The sequence below is a fragment of the Kogia breviceps genome, chromosome 19 (genome assembly GCF_026419965.1).
Source record: "Kogia breviceps isolate mKogBre1 chromosome 19, mKogBre1 haplotype 1, whole genome shotgun sequence".
In the NCBI taxonomy this organism is placed as follows: Eukaryota; Metazoa; Chordata; class Mammalia; order Artiodactyla; family Physeteridae; genus Kogia; species Kogia breviceps.
This window is the reverse complement of record NC_081328.1, coordinates 1,215,496-1,238,030: the sequence shown is the minus strand read 5'-3', so window position 1 is coordinate 1,238,030 and position 22,535 is coordinate 1,215,496. Positions and strand designations below refer to the sequence as shown.

General features: G+C 63.2%; 1 protein-coding gene across 1 annotated transcript; it reads right to left on the bottom strand.

Moving 5' to 3' along the window:
* Nucleotides 1-3,571: 3,571 nt before the first annotated feature.
* Nucleotides 3,572-18,188, bottom strand: DRG2 (developmentally regulated GTP binding protein 2). The gene is made up of 13 exons (XM_059048914.2): nt 18,001-18,188; nt 14,487-14,647; nt 12,876-12,965; nt 12,199-12,259; nt 10,873-10,963; nt 10,256-10,328; nt 10,050-10,140; nt 9,251-9,348; nt 8,957-9,033; nt 7,835-7,923; nt 7,070-7,128; nt 4,693-4,746; nt 3,572-4,363 (listed from the first exon to the last, which is right to left on the bottom strand). Exons 1-13 carry the CDS (start codon nt 18,062-18,064, stop codon nt 4,277-4,279), a joined length of 1,095 nt encoding a protein of 364 aa, XP_058904897.1. The 5' UTR covers nt 18,065-18,188; the 3' UTR covers nt 3,572-4,276.
* Between the last annotated feature and the right edge of the window lie 4,347 nt (nt 18,189-22,535).

Genomic DNA, 22,535 nt, shown 5'->3' with positions numbered 1-22,535 from the left:
CGCAGACCCCAGGCCGCCGAGGACCCCCAGTGTGGGCAGGCAGAGGTGTGGCTCTGGGCGGGGTCCCTGGGCCCCCCTCCCATCCTCACTTTCCTCAAATGTCACGTGGAGCTGGGGGTGGGGTTGCACCCCGCAGTGTCTAAGGGGAGCCCCCTTCCCTGGCTGGTTCAGGGTCCCACCTCTCTCTTGGGGTTCCCGGCCTCTGCTGCAGGCACAGAGCAGGTGTCAGGGAACAAGTCTCTCACTCATTCACGTGTCACCTGCCACATGCCAGGCACCGTGCTGGGCTCCAGGGGGCCACAGAGTCGAGCAGAACCAGGCACGGCCTCCGCCCCCACTCAGCTCCCAGTGTCAGGGGGACACGAACGTTAAGCGAAAGGCCACACCGACAAGGAGGGAGCTACAGCCGTGGGAAGAGCCGTGAAGGCCAGGCCACGACGCAGGTGGGCGGATGCTGCATGGGGAGGCCGGGGGGTTCCCTGAGCTTCTGACCCTGAGCCAAGATCTGAGGGGTAAGGGAGCTGATCAGATGGAAGAGGGAACAGTGTTGGGACCGATGGGACAGTAGGTGCAAAGGCCAGGTGGTGAGAGAGGTGGAGCGACATGGGGCGTGTGGAGCGGCAAGCGGCCAGGACGGCAGGAGGGACCGGCCGCGCGAAGCCGTGGGAGCTGGGGCGGGACCGTGGTCTCCATCCCTATTGCAGCAGGGAGCGTGGCAGGGCTGTGAGCTGTCGGGGATGCTGCGAGCAGGTCTGAAAACAAAGGTAACCAGCACTGCCAAGCTTCCCAGCGTGCCGGGCTCGGGGCCAAACGCTCTCCCCCAGGATCTCCCTAGATCCTCACGGCGTGCGACGTGGGGGCTGCCGGTGCTGCTGTGTAGACGGAGGGTCTCTGAAATGGGTCTCGGGGCGGTTAGGTCGCTGAGCGAAGGGCCCACGGCGAGCACCCGACCGCCTGGCTCCAGAGTGTCCTGTGCCCACCTGTGGCCTCACGCTGCTCCTTGCATGGCCGGCCTGGACACAAGCTTTTGGGCCACTGTGTGGAGGATGGGGTGCGGGGACAGCGGCTGTGCCGGGGTCAGCTGTGGCGGGGGACACGCTCAAGTCAAGCGGGCAGCCCCAGAGAGGGTTGTGTGGGGCCTTCAGGTCTGGCCAGGTGGGAGGTGCGGGAACATGACAAGTCTGGTCTGAGACGCAGAGGCTTTTGGGGTGAGTGTGGGCCGTCCAGGTGGAGAGTTGGGGAGGCAGTTTAGCCCTGCAGGTCAGGGGTGACAGGGGCGAGGCTGTCTAGGAGAGGGACAGAGCGAGAAGGGGGGACCCCAACTCCGGCCTTAAGGCCCGTGTGCCAAGGAGGCAGGGAGGGGCTGCCAAGGAGGGGCCCAGGGGAACGAGGTGAGAAACCTCACAGCTCTGCAGCGAGTGGCACGTGGCCTCAGCAGGAGTTGTTGTGGCGGCACGCTGGGGAAGCTGAGGGCAGAGGGTGGACGTGGGGAAGCCAGGCCGTGACCGGTGGGGGGAGGGGGTGGCCACAGGGAATGATGCATCTGGGAGGAGTGTGTTTACAGTGGGGAAGGGCCAGCAAGAAGGCGGCCGTCTGCACACCGAGGAGTGAGGCCTCGGGGCACCTCGATCTCTGACTCCTAGCCTTCGGAACCGTGAGGACATCTCGTCCAGTGTTTAAGCCACCAGCCTGGGTACTTTGTTATGGTGGCCCCGGCCAGGCCCAGGAGGATGAGTCACACAGACCCGCCGGCAGAGCCTCAGGACCGACCCAGGAGAGCGCACACGAGAGGAGTGAAGGCTCTGAGGTGGCCTCGGTCGTGGAGGGAGGGAGGGGTGGCTGCAGATGAGTGCGGGGCGTTGGGAGTTTTCCAGCCAGGGTTCGAGGGGGCAGGGCCGGGTCAGAGGCTGTCAGTGGCACAGGGAGATGCCCACCCTGGGTGGCGTAAGCACCCCCCCAGGGCCGGGCCAGATGGGATCTTGAGGAGGACAGATGAGCTTAGGGGTTTTTGCCAAAGAAGGTTTCTGAGATGAGGAAGCGGGGAGTCGAAGCCGGAGAGGAAGGGACCCAGGGACGAACACGGGAACGCGGATGGACACCCGTGTCCTGAAGCCCTTTGGCGCCCGAGTCTCGTCGAGCTGCAGGCCAGGCGCCCTGGGAGCGCAGCCCAGCAGCCAGGGCACAGGGACGTGTGGGTACCGCTGACCTTCATAAAGACAGGCCGTCGGAGCAGAAGGGACCTCGGGTCACCCTGGCCAGAGCCTCCCTGCACAGAAGGCCCGGGAGGATGCGTGATGGGAACGGGGGGCGCCTGGGACAGGGGCTGACCCTTGGGGTGCAGCAGCTTGGTGGTGTGGGGCGGGGACTTTTGGGAGGTGCTGGGGGGCTTCACCAGCCCGAGGGGTGCCTCCCCCGGCACGAGGCGCCGCGAGAGGCCAGTTCGTGCCGACCTACCCTCGCGCAGGCTGGACAGCCTAACCACGCCGACCACAGATCCAGGAGGCCAAGGACCCGTCACAGACGCACAGACTGTCCTGGAAACAAGCCCACCCACGGGAGAGACGTGGGGGCCCAGTGACTGGAGCCTCAGACCCTGCCCCCCAAGCCCACACTGGCCAAGCAGGCCCAGACATCTAGCCTTCTCTCCATCCTTTCCCAGCCTGCTTGGGGGACACAACAGGCCTGGATCTGACGCCCTGTGAACCTGAGGCAGGAAGCGGCGATGACCGGCTCCCAGGCAGAAACCCCTCCCTTGGGACCTTGTGGCCGGGCCTTGTGGCAGGAGGAGGGGCCGAGGTGAGCAGCCCACCGTCGCCGAGAGGAGGACCGCGCTGGGCATCGATCAGGTCGTTTTACAGATGAAGAAACCGGGGCTGAGGCGGACCTCCCGGTGCGGGAGCGAAGGCCACAGGTCAGCCCCCGCCCCCTCCCCCCTCTCCCTTCGGGTGCCACTCGGAGCCCCCAGGGGTCCAGGGCCGGGTCACCTTACCTGGGTCCAGTGGCCTGCTCCCTGTCCGCATGCCGCCCAACGGGGGTCCTTCGGCCAGGCCCCAGCAATGCGGCCGCCGGTGGAGAGGCTGCGTCTGTATCATGGGCGGCGAGCCCAGCCCACCACGCTGCCCGCCTGGGGCCCCATGCATATTTGATAACGTCTATCATTCCTGTTTTGTCACCGGAAAGGAGGCTGAGCAGCTGACAGAGAAGGCAAGAACAGCTGGGAGAGCCGGGCAGTGGGCCTGCTCCACACCCCAGCCCCCAGGGGCTCTGGCCCTACCTGCTGGCCCAGTGCCTCTGCAAGCCTGTTGCCACCTGCCCCAAAGGCTGCAGGGCCAGGAGAAGTCTTCTCATTGGCTCAGCAGCCTCAGACTGGGGTTCAAATCCCAGCTCTGCGCTCACAAGCCGTGTAGCCGAGGGCAGGTCACTGCCCCTGGAGCCCAGGCTGCTGGCAGGCCCGCACGGCGCCTCGCGTCACTCCTCGGAGGCCCCCGGGACCCCAGGGCCCAGGCTGCACGGGCTCACTGCTGCCCCGACCCAACCTGGCAACCGAGTTCAGCAAACTCACACAACTGTCCTTGGTGAACAGGCATCGTCCCACTTTTTATTTCAGGAAGGAGAGCCGAGAGATTTGGGGGGCAGGGCGGGGTGGCATTTAGAGGAAACGCAGAGCCGACTCCAAACCCCCCCACCCCAGGTGTCTGCACCGGGCTGGGTCCTGGGCTCTGTGCTGGGCAGGGGGTGGCCCTCTGGGCTGGTCAGGCTGTGGAGGGTGTGAGCTGGGCCTTTAGAGCCCCAGATCTCTGGTTTCCATCACGGGGCAGCCCTGGGGCGGGGAGTGGATAGGGGGTTTTGTCCTGGGCAGCCCCCTCCCTGAGAACCAGAAAAACTGGCCGGAGCTGAGGGGCCGCCGGGGACCCAAGTAGGCGCAGCTCCCTGCCCGGCGTCAAGCCAGCCACCTGCACGAGGCCCTAGCCGGGGGCGGGTGGGCTACTTGCTCATTCCGCACTGGAAGGGGCCGGGGGGCGGGGGGGGGGCGGGGTGAGAAGGCGTGGGCCCAGGGACCCAAAGAGGACCCCGTCCAGAGCCCAGTCTCAACGGGAAACGCCGCCAGCCCAGCCCATCCCCAAGCTCGCCCTAAGGCGCCAGCACGCGCTCCACCATCTGCCCGTCGGAGAAATTTCTGCAAGCAGCAGAGACGTGAGAGACCCCTTCCTGGGCTGCGTCTGTACTTTCCCAGTTTGGGCTCTGGTGAGTCCCACCGGGGGCGGGAGCGGGGCCACTACTTCTTCACGATCTGGATGACGTCCTCGTGCTCCATGGTGTGGGTCAGGCCCACCCGCTGCGGGCTGTACTTGGTGCTGGTGCCCTGAGTGGGGAGCGGGACGGGGGGGCCAGGTCAGCCTCTGTACCCACCCGGCCGAGGCCGACAGTGTCACTGGAGGGGGTGGAGGTGCAGATGGGGGGGTCCCAGCGCCAGCAGACCCTGCAGCCTCTGACAGCAGCACTCCCAGCGGTCCAGCCGGCCCAGATCCCGAAGCGGGAGGGCCGTGTCCGGTCTGGGTCAGCACGCAAGCCACACACAACCCGCAGAGCAGGACTGACGGACACCCCGGTCCCCATGCGGAAGGACGGGAGCTCCTGCCTGACCCCGGGGCTGCCCCGGGCGACCCGGCCCGCCTCCCGCCCGAGACTCACCCACACCAGCGCGTACTTGAACTGGCTGGCGAGTGACCGGTGGATGCGGTGGCACTGGGGGACGGGAGAGAGTCGGGTGGTGAGCCCGGGCCGCGCCCGGAAGCAGCCGGGCCCAGGGCAGGTGCTCTGGCGGTCCCCGCGCGGCCCTGGCGCTCACGGCTGCTCTGGCGCTCCCGCTTTCTGCCTCTGTGGGGCCGCCCCCCCCCCCCCCCCCCCCCGCTGGAAAGGCAGCCCTGACAGGGGCTCTGGCAGGTGGATGAGGGCGGCGGGCAGGGTCCCCACCGGGCCTGCCTCTCTCGCCTCCTGCCGTCCTGACCCGGAACCTCCCACATAACACGTCGCCCCCCAGCCCAGGACGGCCCACGTCCTATAGCGCTCCCGAGTAGGGACGAAGGTCACAGGAACCCAGCGCTGTTAGGAGGCCCGACGGGAAGAGAGCTTGGAGGGCAGCCAGCTCTTCCCCCCGAGAACGTGGCCCCCTGGCTGCACGGGCTGGGCGGGCGCGGTGGAGGCGGCCAGGGTGAGGATAATGCGACGTCACCTGCCCTGCCCGTGCCCACAGCCTCACACGCCCTGGGCAGAGACCAAATGCCTGAGCCCGGACATCAGGCCTGCAGGAGCGCTTCTGGGGGGCCGTCCTGATCTGGGCCTCCTCTGGGTGACCAAGGACGCGTGGCCGCGGCAGAGGACACCGCCCGCAGGGACGAGCACAGACACACACGCCCCCCGCTCGACACTCGCTGTTTTCTAGACCAAAAGGTGGAATCTGACAGTGCAGGTCAGCTTGGCCTGCAAGCGCGCCTGACGTTCTATTCAGCTTTGCCCCCGAACGGCGGAACCAGACCTGCCTGACAAGCTCAGGGTCAGAGTTGCAGGCTCGTCCCGGGCCCCCGGGAGCCCTCGAGGCGTTTGCTGCAGGTCCCTTCGTGCCGCGGCGTCCCTGACGCCAAAGTCAGTGGGAGCTGTTTCCCACTGAGCCTGCTCCACGGCTCTCCCTGCAGAGACGCGTTCCTACGCGCCTGTGTCTCTAGCAAATGAGGGAGGATGGAAGGCCGCCCAGGGTCACCTTTTTTCTTTTTAAGGTTTTTCAGCCGCACCGCGCAGCACGTGGGATCTTAGTCCCCCAACCAGCGATTGAACCTGCACCCCTGCAGTGGAAGCAGAGTCTTAACCGCTGGACCGGCAGGGACGTCCCCTAAGGCCACCCTTTTTGATACTGTTCGCGGATGGGAGTCCCTTGAAGCCCAGTGCGTCTCACCCCTGACGGCACTGCCAGGTCCCTTCTGCCCCTGGGGCTTACGGCCCACGATCCTGTGCAGGCAAGGCTCTTGTCAGCTCCACTAGGTGGACGGACTGCAAAGGCCCCGGGGGCTCAGCTACCCCCGGATGAGGTTACCCCTCAACGTTAGTGTGTGGGCGCCAGGGTGCAACCCCGTGTCTGACTGGCTGCTCTACTACGGGTCTGTGGTCAGCACCCAGGCAGGCCTGTGCGCACACCATGGCACCTGTGACAGGTGAGTATCCAGGAGGAGCTGAGGCCCCGCAAGGCAGGCCTCGCTGGGACAAGATCCAGGCTCTGGAAACCAGGCCCCCGCAGGCCCCTCCCCACCTTCTAGCACCTGCCGCCTTCGATCCTGCGACCCCCCGTGCCGGCTGGCAGCCACCGGCCCGCAGTCCACGTCCGCTCCCGCCTCGGGCCTTTGCACCTGCCGCCCCGCTGCCTGGAACACCCTTCTGCTCCTGGCCTCTCCGGCTCTCCCGCCACGTGTGGCAGAAGCCCTACGTCCTGAGAGGGCCGGGGCGCGGGCCGACGTGCTGCCGGCCACCCCCCACTGCACGCCCCTCAGTGCAGGACTGTTTAGCTGCAGGACTGGGTGGCTGGCACCTGATGACCCCAAAGGACCCCAGTTCCGGCAGGAACCGGGGCTACTCGGCTGGGCAGTGCTGCTCACTAGCGTCTTGGGTGCACTGAGCCCCTGGGGACGGCGCCGACCGGGCGCGTGGAGGGGCGGGCTGCGCGGGGGGCTGAGTGGGGGCAAGCGTGGGGGAGACACGACTGGGAACGCACAGGCCAGAATCGTCCTGGGCGGCAGCTCTACTGACCGAACGCCTCAGTGGCCCCGAGGACCCCGCAGCCCTGGTGGGACAGGATGGTGACGACCGCTTCCCAGGCACCTTCCCCGCGCCGGGCAGCAAGCCGAGTGCCCTACCCGCCGGACCCCACTCCACGCCGCCCCCTAACTGCAGCCAGGTGCCGGGACACGCGTCCAGCACCCGACTGCAAGGTGGCGGCTGAGGGCCGGGAGGACGTCACGCAGGACCCTGGGCGACGGGCAGAGCCCCCCGACCCCAGCCTGGGCAGGTCTCCTCGACTCACCACGTGCTCCACGGAGGCCCCTTTCCGGAGGATGATGGCGTCCGTGAAGTCAGGCCTCTCTGCACAGACGGGGGGGGGCGGGAAGTCGGCAGAGTCAGGGCCCGCTGCCGCGCAGCCCCCCTCCGCAGGAAACGGAGGCCCTCCCGGTCTCCGGCCTTGGCCGGCCCTTCCCCGACTCCTGGGCACACCCTCGCTAAGAGCCCCGAACGGACTTCCACAGCCTTGACTCAACACAGAAAATCAAACTACACCCCAGGCCAGGGCGCAAACTCCCGCAAGCCCATCAGCCACGGGAGCCCCGGCCGAGGGGACCCGCGGGAGAACCCGGGCTGGACCGGCTCCGGCCGGACGGCCTCGTCTCCCGCTGCGGACACGGCCAAGGTCGACGCAGACTGCTCCAACTCGGCCGCTAGGCCGTGGGGTGTGCGCACGGGGTGGGACGTCGGGGAGGCCCCTGTGTGCCCAGTGCCCCAGAGCCTCGATGTGGTGTCTGTCACTGCTCGGGGAGCCACCGCTGGCGGTGTCTATCCTGTCCCCACACCCCCTCAGGGCCAGCAGCCCCAGAACTCGGCATTCTTTGCCGCAAGGGCTCAGGCCGAGGCCTCCGACAGGCTGCGGCAGAGGGTGGCGCCGGCTCTGAGACGGGAGAAGCCGTCGTGTAGATTGGCTGGGCTGGGCCGGGGCGCTGGGCACCACGCGCAAACCAGGCGGCCCGGGGTGGGGGGGAGGCCCAGCCGCCTCTCGGGCCCCGCGGCCCTGACTCACGGCCTCTCTTCTTGGTGTAGATGCAGGTCAGGGCCAGGTACTCCCAGAGCATCTCCAGCAGGTAGTCCAGGTTCAGCTTCATGCCACAGCTGCCGGGAGGAAGGGGCCAGTCAGAGCATCCAGGGCTCCCGGCACCGAGGCCGGTGCGGCCCATCTGGTGCCCGTGGGGCACACAACCGCAGGCCTGACGGCGCTTCAGCTGCCAACGCCTCGTCACCGTCACGTTCACGCCCGGCACGGCTCGCCGTCGCTCCGGGGCCCTGCGGAGGGCACAGGGCACCGGTGGCAGCTGGGGTGGTCAGAGGCAGAGGACAACGCAGAGCCCACCCCCCGAGCGGCCCAGGGCTGCCCGGCAGGGGTTTCAGCGCTGCGGTGACCCCTGGCTTGGTCACCGCCAGGGGTGAGTGGGGACCCGGCCTCCCTGCGACGCATGTGAGCAGGTACGGGGGTCGCCTGCAGGGCCCTGGGGACGGGGCCCGGACGCAGCGGCAGGAGGGGAGCCGAGCTGTCCTGTGGGAAGGACACCCGCTCTCTGCTGCTCTTCGTGGCCGCTAGGGACGCCCAGGAAGCAGTCCTCCCGTGGGCCCAGGACCCCCCCTCCTCCTCAGTCCCCGAGGTCCCGCTCCCCAAAGGCCAAGCATCACCGTGATGCCGCAGGGCACCTGGGTGGAGCTGGGGAGCCAGCAGGGCGGGCACAAAGCCAGGCCGCCCCGACAGAGGGCGCCGCAGCCATGGCGGCCAGAGCGCAGGCGGCTCCCGGGACCCACCCCTCAGAGGAGCCCCCACCTGAGGACTTCAGTCCCTTCGCCCTCCCAGCGGAGGTGACAGAAGCCACATCTTCCAGGGCCTCAGGAGCAGCGGGCTACAGCCTGGCGCTCTCTGGGGGTCCACAGTTAACTGCTAAGCCACGAGGCTGCTAACCGCTCTTGCTCCCAGACCCTGGTGGATGAAGTCCTCCTGTTTTCTTAGTCGGAGCTTTTACCCATCACCCACCTGCCCCAGACGGGTTAGGGGGACTCGGCCAAGGCCACCAGCAGCTACCGGGATGGCCTCCGCCACCCGGGGACGCGCAGAGGCCTGACAGATGGACTCCCACTCAGAGAGGGCGGCCGTGAGCCTCACCTAATGACCACACTGTCAGGTTTCCGGGCCAGGCGGTCCACTTCCTCCATTGAGATCTGGTCGATTTTGTTATAAACCTGGGGTTGGAGAGGGGGAGGGGGTGTTGGGGAATGAGAGGAACAGAGCCCCACCTGCTGACTCAAGGACGGGGAGAGGCTGAAGGGGCCTGAGGCCCCCGGAGAGGCTGGGCTGGGCTGGCGCTCCGGGGTCAAGCGCGAGGTGCCTGCGGGACTCAAGCAGCCCTGGGGTGAGGGCCCCCCCCCACGTGGCTGCCCCGGGGGCGGCACCACTTACATACAAGCAGGGCATGTACACGCGGTTGCCCACGATCACGTCTATGAACTCGTCCGCGGAGCAGTCTTCTCGGAAGAGCACCTCCGCGTTGAAGATCTCTGAGGAGCTAGCGTTAAGGGCAACCTGCGGGCCGGCAGCGCCCCCCCGCCCCCCTGCCCCCGCCGCCAGCAGGGCCTGAAACAGCCGGCTGCGAGATACGCTGCCGAGAGGGGCCGTAAGGTTATCTGCTTTCACGGTTTTACATGACTTTAACGTTTGGGGAGCTCCCTTACTTTTCTCAAGGAAGCACAACGTGTAAGGGGTTCAATCAATATTTTAAATCTTTGCTGTTACAACAGAAGAAACGACGCGCTTGCCAGGATCGCCAAGGCAGCCAGTTCCAGAGCCTGGGGCGCTGGACCCGCTCCCCCTACGACGCGAGCTCCCCCACCCCCTGCCCCACCCCGCCCCGCGGCCACCTTGCCTCCGCTCCACCCCCCCTCCCCCAGCCTGGCCACACCTGGCCCCCCAGGGTCTCCCCGAGGCCTCCCCAGCCCAGGAGGCCCTGTCCCTCGCCATCTCATCTTGCTTCCACACGTGACTGGCCTCGTACCCTGCAAGGAGCCAGGAGTGCACGGCGGCGGCCCGGCCAGCCTGAAGCTTGGGGGGCGTGAGGCAAAGGGGACAGAAGTGCCTCATGTGAGCTGGCCTCAGCTTTCCTGCGGCTTGGACGGAGCTGGGTGGTGTGGGCGGTCTGCGTCACCCGGGCCTCTGCTGCCCGAGGGCCACGGCCCCCCTCTCGCACCTTCGGGAAGGATGCTGTACTCGTGTAGGATCAGCTGCACCAGCTTCTCCGAGCACTGGGTCAGCGCGACCGTCGAGTTGAAGGAGATGCCGCCTCCTTTCTTGGGCTGGAGGAGAGAGAGGGGTGATGCTGACAGAGCGGCAGCCGCAGCCCGCACCCCTCACCCCGCGGGCCACGGCCGGTCCCACCCCCTTGCCGAGGCTCAGGAGCCGAGGCCTCACCTTGAAGTAGATGTTGGGCTTGTGCTTGTTGAGGCGGATGCCGACCGACCCCAGCTCCTTCTCCAGCAGGGACCTGGTGGAGCCCCCGCGGCCTTCACAGGTGCCCGTGCGGCCCCCACTCTCCACGGCCGGCCCTCCCGCACCCGCCACCAGCCGCTGAACGTCCCCTCCCAGCAACCGAAGGTGCTGAGGAGGAGCCCCAGACCCTCTGGCCGGCCCGAGGGGAGATCGCCTGGTGTGTGGCCAGCGTGCAGATAGGCCTGCTGTGCCCTCAGCCGCAGGCCAGGGCGTGAGCAAGGCTCTGCTGTTTGGGGCCGGGCTCCCGGCAGACGCTGGGCAGTAACGGGGCACCCAGGCCCCCGCAGGCAGGAGCCAGAGCCAGGGTAGCACGGCACAGCCCCATCCTCCAGACACAAGCCTCTGGGGAGGCTGCCCCAGGCCGCCTGCACTGGGCGTAGCGGTGGGCAGTCCCGCCACTGCCTCCACGTGGCAGGGCGCCCAGCACCCCTGGAACCACCCACCACGAGCTCAGGGACACACGGGCGGTAGCCGCAGTGTTCTGTTCCCCCCGCAGGGCCTTTCCAGGCGTGTCAGCCTGCCCCGTCCCAACCGCGGACCTCTGCACCTCTCCCTTGGTGGCATCCAGCATCATGATGACGACGTCGGCTGTGCGTGCCACGGCGATCACCTGCCGGCCACGGCCCTTCCCTGGTCAGGGGGGAGGAACGTGGTTACACAGTGACATGGGCAGGACCGCGGGACGCCCCGCCCCCAGCCCACGGCGCAGACTCCTGCCCCTTTCCGACCCGCACCGCCGCTGCCACGTGCCACCCCCGGGCTGGCACTTCTCTTGAGCCCTGTCTTACTCGTGGAAACGTGTTTTAGGAGGAACCCCGACCCCAGCGCCTGGGGAGGAAAAGCGCCCCCCGCTGCCCCCGCCCCCCCCCACGGGCCCTGCGCTGGATGCTCCCCCACCACCTGCCCACGCGACCCGCAGAGCCACGCTGGGCCGTCGGTGTCGTCTGCCTGTTGCAGACACGAGAAAACCGAGGCCTGGCTTAGAAACGCTCAAGCACCTGCCCAAGACCACAAAGCTACGTGGTTCCGGGATGTGACGAGTCCGCCCCTCACGGAACGAGGGTTACAGAGAGGAAGCAGCAGAAGGCACGGGGGGAGGGGCGGTAGAGGCGCCACCAAGGTCAGACCCTGCCGTCAGACAACCGGAGAAGGCAGGCGCCAGGCCAAGGGCGCACAGCCACCTGGGGACCGAGGTCACGGCGGGGGGCCCGGGGGTCTCCAGGGGCCTCCTGACCACAGCGGGGGAGCCTCCCCGCGGGGGCCAGGCCTCCTCCTGCTGGCTGGGAGGGCAGGGTCCTGGGGGCCACCATCGCTCCCCGCGCCAATCCAAGCAGGCAGGAGCTCGCCCTGATACGGGCGGCGGGCCCGGGACCCCGGGGAGGAGGCTCAGCTCCAGCCCCGCACCCCACAGGCGCACGGTCGTTCAGGGCCGACGCCCGGCCGGCCGCGAGAAGGAAACGACGACGCTCGCTCAGTCACAGCCGCGTCAGAGGTCCGCACGGAGCTGGCACCTGGCAAGGGAGGGACGACCCCAGCGGGCAGCCACCTGCCACCAAAGCTGAGGGCGTGTCCCACCTCGGAGAACAGGGCTCCAGGACTAGGGCTCCGCCGCCACGCGCCCACCCCCGGCGGGGTCCGCCGCACGCTGGGCGTGGGAACCAAAGCCGCCTGGTGAGCCGTGCGACCCTGGGCAAGTCACCCGCCTCCTGGGCCTCGGTCCCCTCAGCCCTGAGGCTACAGTCCCTCAGGGACAGAGCACGGGCCCGGGAGCGGCTGTGAGCCCAACCCTGCCGCCAACCGTCCACAGGCGCCCACAGCGGGGGCCCGGGTTCCACCCCGCCCCTCCCACCTGCTCCCCCTCCCACCTTGTGCCGCGCCTTCGATGATCCCCGGAAGGTCCAGGAGCTGGATGTTGGCGCCTTTGTACTAGGATGCAGGAAAGGAGGTAAGGCAGGGCCGGCGGGCTGCGAAGGGGCCTCCCGGGCCAAGTCTGAGCCGCGCCCCCACCCCAGCCAGCCTGGCGCAGACCATGTCCCGCAAACCGAGGGGCCGCCTGGAGGGCGGGAGTTTTTATAAGCCCCCAGCAGCCACTGCTGACAGTAACAGCTCTTCACAAGGAAACCGCCTCACGGTGGGAGGCCCGAGGCCACAGAACCCCAGCTGCCCGAGGCTCCAAAGCTTCTCGGGGAGCAGAAGGAGCCAGCCGGCCACGGGCGGCCCGAGCCGGGGCGGTGCGGGGCACAGAGGGGCACCGGGGGGAGCTGTGCATGCTGGCGGACTCTCGGAACCAGCCAGGACTGCAGGACGGGCCAGGCGTCCCTGGGGTCCCGGCAGCGCCAGCCCCCAGCAGTGTCTGTGCTTGAGGGCAGAGCAGCTCAGCCCAGAGCCGCCCCCCGCACATGACGCACACGCACGCACGCGCACGCGCGCGCACGCACACGCACGCACGCACGCGCGCGCACGCACACGCACGCACGCACGCGCACAAACACACACACGTGCGCTCACCCTCCCTCCTGGGATCCGGCAAACCCTGACTTACTTCAATGACCCCAGGGATGCAGGTCAGGGTTGTGAACTCATAGGACGCAGCCTCACTGGCCGTGGAGGTCATCAGGCTCAGGAAGGTGGACTGGGAGAAAGCAGGTCGTTCGTTGCAGGGGGGGACCTGCCCCACCTCCAGGAGAAGCCCGGGTGTGGGAGCCTGCGGCGCAGGGAGACCCCCGTTCCCCCGGCTGGGGTGCGATGAGAACAGCTGGAAAAGTCACCTCTGGCCCTGCCCGGGGGGTTCAACACCACAGGGCCGCCCTGTGCCTGAGGCCTCAGGCCTGTCTCGGGTGGACCCAGGGACCTGGTTCCTAAGGGGGCTCCCCTGCTACGCTGGGGCCCATCCCCAGCTCCACGGAACCTCCAGACCCTCCCGGGCCCAGAGAACTTGGAGCAGGTGTCGGTCCCACGGCACACAGCTGCTGCTCCCAGGAGGGCAAGGAGGCAGGGACCCTCCCGCCTGAGAGCGCGGCCGGTGGCGCGGGGCTGCGAGGGAGGGTGGGAGGGGAGCGGGGAAGGATCCGGACGGGACCTCGCATCTGGCCCACGGCGGGAGTGGGGCCACACCCAGCCGGGACTGAGAGACCCGGCCTTCGGTCCTGCTTCTGCTGGGGACCCGGGACCTCGTCCCGGTCCCGACCTTGTGAAGGAGGTGACAAGGCAGGGGGAGCGCAGCAACCATTGCTGATGGACGCTGTGGCCCAGAGGCCAGCAAAGCGGTGGGCAGTGCCAGGAGGGCAGCCCGGCCCGGCCCGGCGCCCCCATCCTAGTCAGCAGGAAGCCGGGGCACAGCTCACTCACACGCCCTCAGGCCCCTGGGACCCGAAACAGGGCTCGTGAAAGAATCACAGGCCTCAGATCACAAAGTCTCTGCCCAGGGGCCCTCTTGGAAACTTGAGGAAACGTAAAAACCTGGTGGGGTGGACAGGTGTGGACAGACGGGCGGCCCTGCGAGCCGTGGTTGCCAGAGGCCAACCTGGGGGACGCCCCCGAACCTGTCTGGCCCCTGCAGGAGGGCGGCCCGTGCCCGCTTGTGCTCAGAGAGCCCAGATTCCCAACAGGGCCCAGACCCCAAGGGCACAGCTCTCGGTCACTAGAGTGGCTCCTCCCGGCCTGGGCTTCTCACCCGGGAGAGAAGGCCTAGCAGGCTGGAGAGTAAGATGGAGAAAAAGGCTAAGACGAGCGAATCCACGGCAACAGCCTAGGAGTCAAAGCCTGGCTGTGCTCGCCGGCCGCCCGGGGGTCACACCCGGTCAGTCCAGGGCGCCCCGCCACCCTCGCTCCCCGACGGCCTCCGCCTCGAGGTCCCCTCCTCGGGGCTCTGCTCACACACCTGCTCACAGGGCAGCCGCCCCGCTCCGCGCGCCGGCCCTTCCCCCCTCCTCCGCGAGCTCGGGGCCGAGCGGGCAGGGGCAGAACGTGCCCGGCACGAGGCGCACACTCAGCGAACGTGTGTGCTCGGGGACAAGGCAGAGGCCGGCGGGGCCCCGGGGAGGCTGGGTCTGCCGCGCCCTGGAGCCGGCTCGGAGAGGAGGGAGGGGCGCGGCCGCGGCAGAGCGGAGACCAGCCAGCTTCCTCCCCGAGGCCCGCGGTGCCCATCACTGACCTTACCCACAGAGGGGAAGCCGATCAGCGCCGCGCGGGCGTCGCCCGACTTCATGACGTCGAAGCCCTCGCCTTTGGACGAGGACGACTTGGAGGGCTCCAGGAGCTGGGCCCGGTACTTGGCGAGTTTTGCTTTCAGCAGGCCCAGGTGATACTCGGTGGCTAAAAGAGCACAGGACAGAGGGTGAGCGCCCCGGGTGGGTTGGGGGGGTCCCGCGCGCAACCAAATACACGCGACCGAGTGTTGGCCGGGGCCCTCAGAGCCAGGCAGCAGCCGACAGACAGACAGACACGACCCCATGTCAGTGGCTCTCAGCCAGGGCGGCGCCGCTCCTGGGGGCATCCCGGAGGGCGCTTGCAGGTGTCGCTGTGATGGTGAAGTGACGGTGAAGTCTTCACGGTCACTTATCAGGCAGGAGCCGGGGAAGCCTGCAGCTCTACAAGGTGTTAAGTCAGACCAGCAGAGCCAAGAACTGTCCCGTGTCGCAGGGCCACAGAGGGAGCCTGGATTGGGATCTCTGGGGCCCAGAGCCTCACAGGGCATTTTTACAGTGTTAACAGACACTGACATTCCCAGGAGTGGAGCTACTGTGTATGCTGAGGGAAGACTATGGCATGTTTTGTTTGAAACTTTACCTAGACGGGCTTGCCTGCTTGGGACCCCAGGCTGCCAACAGGGAGGCCTCGTGTAGGGGACGTGAGTCACCCACACGACACACCTGCATCGTCCGCACTGTGGCTGCCACGTGCCCAGTGATTCTGCCCAGAGGTGCAAACACCTCCCCTCCTCCTTGTAACTTCACTGTATCTTGGCTGTGCCCCTACGTTCACATATTGAAATAAACCCTATTTTAATTATAAATTACTTTCCTTTTTCTCCTCCTTGATAACGATTTTTTTCCAAATTCTCATGTACATAAGTTACACTACTGCTAGGGAGCTGCCTTGCAGGGCGGCACGGGGTGGGTACAGGACCTCAGCTACGTGTCCTGCTGCTGTGGTCAGGTGACCGGCCTGGCCACTTCCCGTCTCCACCACTGTCCCGCTCCTTCACACAGTCCAGCCGCCCATTCTCGCCTCAGGACCTTTGCACTTGCTACCCCATTTCAACCTCACCTTCCCAAGGCTGGCTCCTTCTCAGCTCAATGTCACCTCTTCAAAGAGGCCTCCCCTGCCCAGTCACGCAGAGGCAATGTTACGCAGAGCTTTAAGAGCCTGTGTTGGAATTCTATCCTAAAATTACGGGCCATTTTACTTTGGAAAAGTTACTTAGCCTCCTTGTGCATCAGTTTCTTAATCTGCAAAATAGGGATGTTAGCGGTGATAACGACTTCAGCAGGTTTCTGTAATTAAAGAAAGCTCTGGGAGCAATGACCGGCACATAGCAAGCTCTCAATACAAGCTGGTTATTGTTACCGTCTGCAGTGACCCCCACCCCTGCCAGGCCCCTCGCCGGTCCCATTTGTTGCCTTCATGGCTTCTCAGCACCATTTGAAACCAGAGCCGACCCTGGAATAATACGGGTTTGAACTGCACGCGTCCACTTATATGGGAATTTTTTTCAGTGATATCACAGTGCTGCATGGTCCGCGGCTGACTGAATCTGTGGCTGCAGAACCGTGGACACGGAGGGCTGGCTATCGGATGCGGCATTCTCAGATCGTGGGATCTGCGGTGGGTCCCGGAACCAATCCCCCCCTCCCCCATACCGAGGGACGACTGAATCTTGTTTCTTTGCTTCCCTCCCTCCAGAAGGGCAGGATCCCCAGCTTCCGGTGTGGTGCTCAGGAAGTGTTTTGGCACGTGAATGAGTGAATTGAGGGCAGTGAGAAGTGGTCAAGGACAGGCTCAGCAAGTCAGGTTCACGTGGTCCTTTCTGTCACCCCAGCACATGAGACTCTGAGCATCTCTGAAGGGAAGGACTAGGTCTTGATCCCTTAATCACCTTTACATCCCCTCCTGGACCACTGCCAAAGAGGCAGCATCTCAAGCCTCTCTGCTACTTTCCTTGAGCCCCATGGATGATACTCCGCAGGGCAGCCAGGGGGAGCTTTTAAAACAGAAGTCTGTGCTGCTTAATACCCTCCACTAGCTTCCACTGCCCTTAGAACACATCCTGGACTCTTTCGCATGACCTACAAGGCCTACACGACTGGCCCACTCCCTTCCCATCCTGCACTCCAGCCCCTGACCTTCAGCACCTTCAACAAGCCAAGTTCATTCTTGCCTCAGGGCCTCTGCACCAGCTGTTTCCTCTGCCAGGAACAGTCTCACTCCAGGTCTTTGCATGGCTGGTTCCTTCTTCTCACTCTGGTCTCAGCTCAAACGTCCCCACCTCATGGTGGCCTTCTCTGATCATCCGACCTTAGTAGCCCCAGCCCCTACCCTGACACGCTTGCTACATCACCCTAGTTTGTCTCCACAGCGTTCATTATTGGTTGAAATTATCTTGTGTATTCAGCTACCAGTTTACAGATGGTCCACTGAAAGGTCAGCTCCATGCGGGCAAGGAGGTGCCGGCTGTTCACTGCTTTAACCGCAGTGCCTGGCACCTAGTAAGGGTTCCACAAGTATTTACAGAATGAGAGTGAAGGAAGCCCCCCAACTTCACAGCCAAGGGAGGACAGACACCGAGACCAACCACCGGCTTCCTTCCTTATCCTGCAACCCCACAGCAGAGCTGGTCAGACGCTGGGCCTCGCCCACCACAGCCAACCACATCTCTCACTACTCCATACCCTCCTTCTCATCTAGACTCTTCTCCTCACTCTCTTATGAACATGCCGTGCTCACCTCAGCTCCCGTGTCTTTGCCTCAGCAGTGCCCCTCTCCTGGAATCCCCTCCCCTCAACCAGCTCAAGTCCCACCTCCTCCTGGAAGCCTTTTTGGGTGTCACCGGTCTCCTCGCCTCACTGCTCCTCTCCTCTGAGCTCCCGCAGCCCTTACAGTCTGCGCCCAGATCTGATGCTTCATCAAGTGCTACCTACGCTGCGGGATTCACTTTAATACCGGGTGCTCACATGCGTCCAGTGCTTTGCAAACAGAATCTGGTTTAACTTAGCTGTGCGCTAAGAGGGGGCACGGGGTTATTACCCTCATTTGCAGAGGAGGACACTGAGGCTCAAAGAGGTGAGGTGACTTCCCAAGCTTTCACAGCAGGTACGAGGTGAAGCCGGGGTGCAAACCCAGGTCCGCCAGACTCAAGTCCTGACTGCCTCCACCCCACCGAGGGGCTCCGGGCGGCTGGCGAGGCTGCACCTGTGGGGGGGGGGGTCTCCTCCCGGACTTCCCCCCACAAAGGAGCAAAGCGCCAATCCACCAGGCCCGACCGCCAGGAGACCCGGCTTCGAACCCCGACCCCGTCTTTCCGGGTCGGATGCTTGCTCCGTATGCTGGGGTTCTCTTCTCGGCCCCCTGGTCTAGCCCTGATCCGCGCCCTCCGGATCCCGCCCGGCCCCTCCGGCTACGGCAGCACCCCGCGCCCGCCGCAGACGCCCCGCCGGGCCGGCCCTCACCCTTGTTCTTCTGCGTGCGGGCGATCTCCTTCTCGATCTCGGAGATCTTCTCCAGGATCCCCATGGCGGCGGCTGAACCAGGCGCACAGGCGAGACAGACTGCAGTAGCTCCGCGAACTCCGGCCCGTCGGCGGCGGCAGATCAGCGTCCGCCGGAAGTCCACCGAGAACGGCGTCCGCGTGCGACCGGTGCGCAGGGATTCAGAGTCCGGCCGGGCGACGTCGAGCGCAGTGCCAGACGCTATTGGTTCCGCCCGCTGGGCCGGCGGGGCTGGGGAGGGGTGGGGATGGGCCGGGCCGGGGCGTGGCCAGGCCGGCGCGGGCGAGGCCCGGCGAAGATGTGCAGGAGCGGGTCGTGGGAGACCGAAAGGGACACTCCTGCGGTGGACTCCGCACTGCGGGTCCCCAGCGCAGCCGACTTTGCTGGTGTAAAGAAAAGGCGCTGAGCTGAAAGTCTGGTGGCTTATTTTGTGTGGAGGTTAAATGCGGGTCCCCAACCTAGCCTACTACCTGCCTCCTGATAGGACGCAGTATAGACAGCATCTGTTATGCGGAATTCTTGCCAAAAAATACTGTGTCTGAATTTAGACCTGAGGAAACATCAGACAAATCTAGAAAGTGGTACATTTTATGGCACAAGTGGCCTGTCTTCAAAATTGTCAATGATGTAGGTGGAGGGGCTGGCGGTAGGGGAAGGACTGTTCTAGATTAAGAGATGTTAAATACAACGTGTGGACCTTGCCTGGATTCTGGTTGACAAATTTTTGTAAATATATTTATTTATTTTTGGCTGTGTTGGGTCTTCGTTGCTGCGTGTGGGCTTTCTCTAGTTGTGGAGAGCTGTCTTCTCATTGCGGTGGCTTCTCTTGTTGCAGAGTGCGGGCTCTAGGCGCGCAGGCTTCAGTAGTTGTGGCGCACGGGCTGTTGCTCCGTGGCATATGGGCTCTTCCCTGACCAGGGCTCGAACCCGTGTCCCCTGCATTGGCAGGCAGATTCTTAACCACTGCGCAACCAGGGAAGTCCCGTCTGGTTGAAAATTTAAAAAGCAGTTATGAGAAGACATTCTTAGGACAATTGGGAAAAATCTAACTTGGGATAGAATATTAGATATTACAGAGTTATTGCTAATTATCTTGGGTGTAATTATGTAGGAGATTTTCTTTATTCTTAGCAGATGCACGTAGTGGTGTTCAGGTGTTGTCTTTGTCTGCTCAGACTTCCATCACAAAATACCGTTCACTTCAACAGAAGAATTTAATTTGCTTACAGTTCTGGAGGCTGCAAGTCCTCCCGCATCAGGGTTGCCAGAATAGTGGGTTCTGGTGCAAGTCCCATTCCTGCCTTACAGACCACCGCCTTCTTGCCACATCCGTACGTGGCCTTTCCTCGGGGAGTGTGCGCAGGGGGAAAGAGAGACAGAGAGAGAACTTGCTGATGATTCTTCTTATGAAGGCACTGATCCCATTAGGAGAAGCCCCCTCTTATGACCTCAATTGACCCCCAAAACCTCCCAGAGGCCCATCTCCAAATACCATCACACTGGGGGCTAGAGCATCAACGTATGAATTTGGGGAGGTGACACAAACATTCAGTCCACAACAGGGGTTAAAAGGTCATGATGTCTATACCTTACTTTCAAGTGTGTGTGTGTGTGTGTGTGTGTGTGTGTATATATATTCAGAGAAAGTGTGAAGGAAATGTGGCATTATGTTCACACTTCTTGAACCTGGGGGAAGGGTGTGTGTGTGTGTATGAATTACTCTTTCAACTTTCCTGCATGTTTTTAATACAAAGTTGGGAGTAGGGAGCAGGTCACTGGAAATCACGCTGTGTTCAGATCCAAGGTTCATAACTGTGTGCGCTTGGTTAAGTTTCTTAACCTCTCTGAGCCTGTTTCTACACCCTGAAAACAGGGATAACATGGTTGCTGTATAAATGAAATAGTAGATAAAGTTTGCTGGCTCAAAAGTCCTCCTTGAATGCCAGAGCCACTGTCGGTCATGTGTCCTCCGGGGGTGTCACATCCTCCCCAGACTCAGCCCACGTCTACCAAATGCTTATTATGCACCAGGCTCCAGGTTGGACAGGGGTGTCGTAAGCTCCAGCTTGCGGCTCTCCTCCTCCTCTGACAAAGCAAGGTTACAAGCCGTGCAAAGTGCCTGGCCCAGCGGGGCTCAAGCTATTCACGGGAGGCCTGAGATATGAAGTCCAGGGACCCCAGGGTAACAGGCAGAACATCTACGTCTGCGGGCTCTGTGAAGTTCAGAGAAGATGGGAGGTGAAAGCCTCTGGGAACTGGGCAGTCCAGGCAAGCGTGGAGCCTCGGCCCGGAGCAGGGGGAAGGTCCTGATTCTCTCTTCCCCAAGACGCGGCTCCCCGCTTTGACTGCTACCACCCTTGTGCCCACGGAGGCGTGTTCACTACCAGTTTACATTTGGGGAGGTGGAAATGTCCTGGAACGCGACTCACCTTTCAAGAGTCCTGGCACCTCTGCTGTTGCGTCTGCTTCACTCGCAATCCCCGGGGGCCTGTTTCTCCGTAAATATTGTGATATCAGGCCTACTCCCAGGGTCAAGGGAGAAAAACGAAATATCAAGCGTCTTCTAGGCAACGGGGCCTTTCCTGCTGGGAAGGTCTGGGTCCTCCAAACCCAAAGCTGGGAAGCCAACTACCAACCTCGCGTGTTCACGTCACCCGAGGAATCTCTGAGAAAGAGTATGCAAACTTCTGAAGTGGCTGCCACTGGAACTGTAAAATATTTGATTTGTGCATCAAAGGATACTATCAACCAAGTGAAAAGGAAACCCACGGAATGGGAGAAATATCTGCAAACCATATATTGGATAAGGGCTTAATACCCAGAATATATACAGAAGTCATTAGTCAACAGTAACACAACAACCTGATTTTTTTTTTTTTTTGCGATACGCGGGCCTCTCACTGTTGTGGCCTCTCCCGTTGCGGAGCACAGGCTCCGGACGGACGCACAGGCTCAGCGGCCACGGCTCACGGGCCCAGCCGCTCCGCGGCACGTGGGATCTTCCAGGACCGGGGCACAAACCCGCGTCCCCTGCATCGGCAGGCGGACTCTCAACCCCTGCGCCACCAGGGAAGCCCAACAACCTGATTTTTTAAATGGATGAACGACTTGTGTAGACATTTCTCCAGAGAAGATATACGGATGGCCAAAAGCACGTGGAAAGATGTTCCACATCACTAGTCATTAGGGAAATGCAAATCAAAACCACAATGAGATAACGCCTCACACCCGTTAGGACGGGGTGTGTATGTGTGTGTCTGTATTTTATATATATATATATATATATATATATATATAGAGAGAGAGAGAGAGAGAGAGAGAGAGAGAGAGAGCGAGACAGAGAGAGAGAGAGAGAGAGCGTGAGCGAGCGAGAACAAGTGTTGGTGAGAACACGGAGAAAGTGGAACCCTCGTGCACTGTTGCTGGGAACGTGAAATGGTGCAGCCAACTGTGGAAAACAGTATGCGGGTTCCTCAAAAGTTAAAAATAGAACTACCATATGATCTGGCAATTCCGCTTCTGAGTACGTATCCAAAAGTGAAAGCAGAGACTTGAAGAGGAATTTGTACACCCGTGTTCATTATCCGCAATACCCCCAAACCGGGAGTAACCCAAGTGTCTGCTGATGGATGAACGGATAAACAAAGGGCGGTCTATACACACAATGGAATATTATTCAGCCTCAAAAAGGAAGGAAATTCTGACGCATGTTAAGTGAGACAGGCCAGCCACAAAAGGACAAACCCTGCAATTCCACTTACAGGAGGTCCCCGGAGCCGACAGGTCCACAGAGATGGCAAGCAGAAGGGTGGGTGCCAGGGGCCGAGGGCGGGGAGTTGGTGTCCAGTGGGGGACTGAGCTCCACTTTGGGAAGATGGAAAAGTTCCGGAGATGATGGAGGTGATGGATGCACAACACGATGAATGTGCTTAACGCCACTGAATTGTACACTTCAAAGTGGCTAAAATGGTAAATGTATACTGTGAATATTCTACCACAATTTTTAAAAAACCTCATTACGTATGATAGTATGAAATAATTTGCCCGCAAAACCTTTGGAGCACTTTCCTTCCCTCCCACACTTGCTCTGATTCCCACTGGCCTCTACCAGTCCGCGCAAGCCGCTCCCTCAAGGTCAGAAGTTACCTTCACGCGGCTGGACGCCACGGTCAGCCCTGAGCGTCATGGACACAGCGGGTCCCTCCTCCTCCCGAAGGCCCTGCCGTCCCGTGGCCCGCAGGACCCCAGCTCCCTGGCCTCCCTGCCATCCTCTCCTTCCACCGCGGATCCCTCCTCACTGCCGTGAGCACCCCCATCTCATGGTTTTAAACACCCTGTGTAGATGCTGACAGCTCTCCATCCTCATCTCCAGTCCAGACCTTCCTCCTGAATTTCAGGGCTGCACGGCCACCATCACTTGGAGTCTTACTTGTATTTCCCTCAGCCTTAATGCGTCCAAAACTGAGCTCCCCTCAGACCCACCCCCCCACCCGCCG